This window comes from Coffea arabica, chromosome 5c, assembly GCF_036785885.1.
Source record: "Coffea arabica cultivar ET-39 chromosome 5c, Coffea Arabica ET-39 HiFi, whole genome shotgun sequence".
NCBI classification, from domain to species: domain Eukaryota; kingdom Viridiplantae; phylum Streptophyta; class Magnoliopsida; order Gentianales; family Rubiaceae; genus Coffea; species Coffea arabica.
The window spans coordinates 1,573,719-1,580,730 of NC_092319.1; the positions used below are offsets into that span (position 1 = coordinate 1,573,719).

Genomic DNA, 7,012 nt, shown 5'->3' on the forward strand with positions numbered 1-7,012 from the left:
GATCTGAACGATCCCGGCACATGGAAGCCTCGGAATCTCACAAGCCTCTGCGCTTCCGAGACTTGGGGGACTTATTGAGGATGTCACCTCGGGGTTTGTCTTATCCGAGGTTATGTCACCTCCTCCGTCACCGTAACCGAGAACGTGTCTGGCATCCCATCTAGGTTCCACGCGGGTGATGTCTGGCTACCTGACACCACACTCAAAGCCGTTGCTTTATTTGAAAAGCTACTGATACTCTTAATGGCGGCCGCACAGTGCCGCCTGTCAGGAGGCCTAGACTGTTGTTGTGTCAGAGACAGACCTCCAAGTGTAGAACAGAACCGTAGTATTTGGGACATGGGACCCGCTAGCATGAACCCATCGTCTTGTACTATCCATTCCCACTCTATAAATACCCCCTATTCGCTCCTCACAAGTAAGCACACTGTTGCACTCATACTATTCATTACTCTTCATTTTCTCTCAATTTACTGACTTGATCGTCGGAGTGATCCCAGGGGATGAAGCCCCACCTCTCACTCCGGAATATCAACCTTATCTCCGCATCACAACACCGAAAGAGGGAGTTGAATTAGGTCGGCTTGACTACCTAACCAGAAATCACCTCTTCATCTACTGAATATTTCCAATGCAATTTCTTAACTTTCTTAATAGGTGGTGGTGCTGGGGAGGAGGATGAAGGTTAGAAGAAATTGTTCTTTGCAACACAATTCATTCTTTTCACCTATCATTTTTCCTCATTTTCAGCAAGCGTGAGAATGAAGGAAAGACACAGATCCAGTTTGGGAGAACCAAACAATATGTGACTTTAGACCTAGGCTTGAGGGAGTCCATCTGAGGATGAAGGAGTCGACAATTAGCCGAGAGTGTGGAGAAAGGTAGCCGAGCGTAGTAATGCAACAACACTTCTGGCATCAGCTGCCAGAAAACGCTAGAGGTGATGCAATTAGGGGGATGAGGATTAAGGAAAGTGAGAGAGAGTCATGATTTTGTTGAAAAAAAATTGTTGACACATTATGATCAAATGGTGCTAGGCTTGCTGGCATGTCTAGATAAGTTGGAATAAAGACACATATATTTACTATCTCGAAATTAGCACGAACCGTTTTATGCAATACCTAGTCTCTCCTGAAACTAATCTAGCAATAGTTACACTTAAAATGAATATGTGTTCATGTGTCATAGGGCTGTAAAAAAGCATGCAGCAAAGACAGAACGCCGCTAAGATACAATTGGCCATATAAGTGCCCCCCAAAGTTCATCTTATTTATGTGATAACCATCTCATTTTTACCATTCACAGCCTCATTCTTGCATTTGGTATGTGTTTTGAAATTCAGACTGGATGGTGATTTGGCCAAACTCAGGGGTTAATGGGTTTGATTGTGATCGGCTCCATCTAAAAATCGGATGAAATCATCATGATGCATGAATATATTTGATTTTAAAAATTAATATACTGTGTAAAATTTTTAAAAACATATTGGCTCCGTATGAATTAGATATTTTTGGAGATATATTTTGAGATATTTTTTGAATTTAAAATTTTAGTGGGGTATCTTTTAAAATTAAAGAAAAAAATTTCACCACCCATCATCCTTCCCCTCCTACCTCTTCCATTGCCGCCACCCGCATTTTGCTGCATCAATGCCTGTCAGTTTGCTCTCATACTAATGGTGGCTGGCAGCATTTTTGTATTTGTGATCTTTCTTTTCTTCTCTACAGACACATCATCGATGATATACTTGTTTTGAAAACTCAACCAGAGTATCTCATAACAAAATTAACACACTATTAAGGGAGCTTGAAGTAGAAGAAGCAGCAAAAGTGGATAATGTATGTTTGTTCTAATTGTTCTTCGGTGCCATTTGAAGGGATAGTGCGTGTTGTGTGTGAAAAATCAGGAAGAAATGGTTAAAGCTTTAAGTTTTCCAATTTTGTTTCTTTTGGTAGCGCCAAGATTGCATTTGAAATATTAAAGTTGTTGCTTTGAATTGGAAGAAACTATAAACCACACAGCAAAAAGAATTGGCCTAGATGAGGAGGGAAGGGAGGGGAGAGGGTGATGGGGGAAAAAAGGAGAAGAGAAGGAAGGAAGGAGCAAGGAGCAAGGAGGGAGGAAGAGAAGAGGAAGAAAGAGGAAAAAGAGGGAGAGCAATGAGAGAGAAGAAGGGACGGGTGGTTTGGTAATGGGTGGCAATGGTAGGTGGTGGTAGTGTTAGGTGGTAGTCGGTGAAAGAAAAAAGAATGAACACATTTTTTTATTTATTCATTCATTTATTTTTATAGTTGTATTTGAGTTTGTGTGTATTTTGGAATTATTTTTGGAATGTTACTGTAGATTTTAAAAACAAAAATAACTTTTGGAAAAAAAAATTGATATCCATATAGAGCCATTAATGTGTTTGATATTTCTAAAATATTTCACAAAAAAACACAAATAAAATAATTTTATCAAGTAGCAATCTATACAATTTATTGCATACTCAACAAATTTAGAATTAAATTGGTGGGTTTATTTGAAAAGTAATCCTAGAATTTAAGACTATAGTTATAAATTACAATTATTTCTAGGTGTAATAGTTTTCTAACATAAGAGGTCTAAAGAGGTATACATTGCATGTATGCCACGTGGTCATCGAAACTGTCCCAACTTGATATAAACTAAATTGACCTCAAACTTGAACCTTAAAGATAGGATATGCTTCTAACTTTTTAAAGATAAGGGTGATCTTACTTGGTAAATAATAATGGCTATTCTAATTTATCTTAAAAGGATGGAAATCCATTATCTGAACCAATGTCTATCCAACCATATAGAAATCTTCTATCTCATTATCTTTTATGTAGAGCTACAACCCTAAAGGTGAGGAATTTCTTTTAGATATATAACACCCACTCAGAAACTCATTTTTTCTGCTCAGTTAGACTTTGAGGACTTGACCCCTAGGCTCCTCATAGATTGGTCCTTTCCTTGCAAGTTTCTTACAGAGTTCTGCCTTCATGTGGTCGAACTCTTTCTTTACTTCTCCAGTTTAGATTGGTAGAAGGAAATACAACTTCAATAGGGCCAAAATAAAATATTAAAAATTATTTGGGCATTCAAATCTATTAAATAAGGAAACCTTAATCTTATGGTTTTCTTATTTCTTTGCAACTCCAAGCCGCTAGGAAGCATCTTTGATTGAAATCAAACACACTCGCACACACATCCCTTTCAAAGGTATGAATTCTTATCTCTCTTGCTTAATATCTTCCTCTCTCTCTCTCTCTCTCTTCTCTCTCTTGCTTGCTTGCTTTTTAACTAATTGATTTTAAGGATTTACTTGTCATGCTGGCGTTGTAAGATGGAGGCCATGGTGACAAATTCACAGCATGGCTGGTGTTTGGTTTTATGATAGAGGATGAAATCAAGTTAAAAAGAAAAAAAATCAGCACAAAAATAGGAGGAAAGAGCACCCTAAGTTTGCTTCTTGTGATTAACAAAACAAAATGAGTGAAGTTGTGTCTAGACGAGTAAAGGGTTGTGTCTAGACGAGTAAAGGGTTCGTTGTAGTCAAAGAAAAGGGAGGAAACGAAAAAAAATGTCAAAGAATCAAAAATGAAAAAAAGCCAATTACTGTTTTTTTTTGGTTGAACCCGGTTATTAATTGGTTTGACCGAATATTAAATAAGTGTATTTAAAATATTGCTCAGACCAGACATCTCATCGGTTCTCGATTCGACCGGTTGGATCCACTGGTCCAGTCCGCGTTTTTGTGTTGTTATGATATGGCGTATATATATTATTACAAATTAAGCGCCTAGTCGCCCCAACAAATTAATCCAACGTCCCCAGAAAGCTGTATCTGAATCTTTTTATGCTAGGAACCATGACGGACTGGACTTTCCCGTACCTAAATGCTGCTATTGTTGGACTGCTTGCTTTCTCCTTCTTCGTTGTCCACTTTTTCTTCAAGAAAGATGCCAAAAAACATGGTTTGGTACCACCAGAAGCAGGCGGTGCATGGCCTATTATTGGCCACCTTCACCTCTTAGGAAGAGGTCCAGAAAAGTTTCCCCACATAACCTTGGCAGCCCTGGCCGATAAATATGGACCGGCATTCACTATCAGGCTAGGAGTGCATAAAACCCTTATTATAAGCAGCTGGGAACTAGCAAAGGAAATATTCACCACCCATGACTTAGCTGCAGCAGGGCGTCCGAATTATTTAGCAGGTAAACTCCTAAATTATGACAACGCCGCTTTGGGATTCGCTCCTTACGGTGCTTATTGGCGAGAAATACGTAAGCTAACTGCCACCGAACTACTCTCCACTAAACGCCTTGAGCTCCTCAAGCACCTCAGAGTTTCTGAAACTGAGATTTCCACAAGAAATCTTTACAATCTCTGGAATTCTTCATCAGGCTCAGGCCCTGTTCTGGTGGAAATGAAGCAGTGGTTTGCGGACTTAACTCTAAACGTGATCCTTAGGATGGTTGTGGGGAAAAGGTTCTTTGGGGCAGTAGATGTTAGCAAGGAGGAAGAAGCAAGGTTGTGCCAAAATGTGATGAGGGAATTCTTTCATTTAACTGGGTTGTTTGTACTGGCAGACTCTGTTCCTTATCTGAGATGGTTGGATTGGGGAGGGTATGAAAAGAAAATGAGAGTAAATGCTCAAGAGATGGATCAGCTAGCCAACCGATGGTTGAAAGAACATCGTCAAAAGAAACAGTCAGGGGAGGCCACTAGTGATCACCGGGACTTCATGGACGTCATGCTGTCACTCAAGGAAGCTGCAGCTATTGCCGCGGTTGGTGGTTACGATGCTGATACTATCACCAAAGCCACTTGCACAGTAAGTGAATTATTTATACTTTTTAATTTTTCTTATTCTTATTTTGTTTTTTCACAGCTTATCAATATCTAGAATATTAGTAATTTTTTTAAAAGAAAACTGCAAAAGAATTCAAAAAATTTGCTGCTTTTTGGGCTTGACAGATTTTGATTTCTGGTGGGAGTGACACCACTTTAGTTGCGCTAATATGGACACTGTCTTTGATAATGAACAACCCTCAAGTCTTGAAGAAGGCTCAAGAAGAACTAGATCTGCAGGTTGGCAAGGGGAGGCGAGTTTCAGAGTCAGACATTAGTAATTTGGTCTACCTCCAAGCTATCATCAAAGAAGCACTACGACTATATCCACCTGAGCCATTGGGGGGCGCTAGAGAATTGAGGAAAGACTGTATTGTAGGTGGTTATCATATCCCCAAAGGCACACGGGTAATCCTGAACATAAGGAAAATCCAGCGAGATCCCAACGTGTGGCATGATGATCCATTGGAATTTAGGCCGGAGAGATTCCTCACCACTCATAAGCATATTGATGCAAAAGGATATCACTTTGAGTTGATCCCGTTTGGTGGTGGTAGAAGAATTTGCCCCGGCATTAATTTTGGGCTACAGATATTACACCTTGTCTTGCCTAATTTGCTGCATGCTTTTGAACTGTCAACTCCTTCGAATGAACCGGTTGACATGACTGAGAGCGCCGGATTGTCAAACATGAAAGCCACTCCGCTCCAACTCCTTGTTGCTCCGCGCCTACCTCATCATCTTTACTAGCAACTCAGCATGGGAAGATTCAACCAATGTTCTCTAGTGCTAGTGCTTGAAATGTTTATTGAGGAATCGAATAATGAAAATGGATAGAGACTCCTCATATTTTGTATTGAAGATGTTTTGCATGTGTTTATCAGAATCTATTTGACCTGCCCTAAATTGTAGAAAAGAATAGTAAAGCCCATTATAATAGTGCTAAGGATTAAACACACAGCTTTTGAAGAATTAAAAATTCAAACACACACCCCTTTAAGTAGGAGATTGGCAAATATTCAAGAATTAAAGATTCAAACACAGCTTTAAGTTCGAGCTTTTCAAATATGAATCTGGCAACCACCTTTGCTATATAGCTGCCAGTTCCGTAGATCCCATACTAACAGTAGTAACTGGCAATAGTAGCAAAAAAAAAAAAAAAACCAGTTTGGGAAGAAACAAGCGTAAATGGTACAAGCTTTCCTTTTTCTTTATTGTTTTTTTCCTTTTTCAGGGAATGGGTGAGGCACAAACTTGTATCTTAACTCTCTGAAATGGTTTTACCAGAGGAGTTATCTCATGCCAAGTAATATTTTTTAGATTTTTGCCTCAAATTTAGAGAGATGCCTTTTCATATTACCTAGAGGTTCAGTCATGTATTTGCATATACATGAACTTAAAGATTCATATCTATTCATTCTACTTTCATTTACTTCTAGATTCATGTACCTTGGAATTTATTAGTTCATTCATCGAATAGTGAACTAATGAACTTCAAGAGAATCATTTGGTGCCAACACAAATTAGTTCAGTTGATAAGGACGAAATACTTATAAAAAATCATGTATTTAAATTTTGTTGCTGATAGAAAGATTGCATTGATTGACGAATCATAATGATTCCTATAAGTGATCTATGGCTTTGTAGGCAATGCCCTGATTATAAGTGACTTACGATTTTGGAAACATGTTCTAACCATGATGGTAATCAGAGATGAAATCACTCAAACTTTTTCCTACCAAAAAAAAAAAGAAAAAAAGAGAGAATCATTGGGTGTACCGGTCATACCAGTCGACACACTTGACTGCCAGCATAGCTTTAGATAAACTATTTCAGTTGATATAATTCTTATTACTTTTGGTATAAACTCCCATAAACTTTGTTTTTTGTTGTGATTTTTACGCCAATTTATTTGTATAAGTTGCTAAAATTCATGCTTACTCCAAAATTATACTATTTCACATCAAATGAAATAGAACTTATGTAAGATAGAACTATACAAAAGTTCAACTTAAGAGGCCACTGATCCAAGATTCCTAAATTTATCATTATTCTATCTCCTTGTCTTTATGTTTTATCATTACAGTTAATGCAGCCAAAATCCCTAAAAAAAAAACAGTATGACACATTTGAGTGTGTCCCGTGCTATGCACGG

The 7,012-nt window shown here is 38.3% G+C and overlaps 1 protein-coding gene across 2 annotated transcripts; it reads left to right on the forward strand.

Annotated features, from left to right (window-relative positions):
- The first annotated feature begins 2,920 nt into the window (after positions 1 to 2,920).
- Positions 2,921 to 5,718, forward strand: LOC113688872 (strychnine-10-hydroxylase). Of its 2 annotated transcripts, XM_027206682.2 has the most exons (3): positions 2,921 to 3,225; positions 3,870 to 4,840; positions 4,984 to 5,718. In XM_027206682.2, exons 2-3 carry the CDS (start codon positions 3,875 to 3,877, stop codon positions 5,605 to 5,607), a joined length of 1,590 nt encoding a protein of 529 aa, XP_027062483.1. In that variant the 5' UTR covers positions 2,921 to 3,225; positions 3,870 to 3,874; the 3' UTR covers positions 5,608 to 5,718. The 2 variants fall into 2 exon arrangements, with proteins under 2 accessions (XP_027062483.1, XP_027062484.1); XM_027206683.2 differs by having other exon boundaries at positions 2,922 to 4,840.
- The last annotated feature ends 1,294 nt before the right edge of the window (positions 5,719 to 7,012 follow it).

Excerpts from the sequence above, each read along its gene's own strand:
- LOC113688872 (XM_027206683.2), top strand. The coding sequence starts at position 3,863 with ATGCTAGGAACCATGACGGACTGGACTTTCCCGTACCTAAATGCTGCT. Across the intron at positions 4,841-4,983 it reads TCACCAAAGCCACTTGCACA|ATTTTGATTTCTGGTGGGAG; the intron begins GTAAGTGAATTA and ends TGGGCTTGACAG.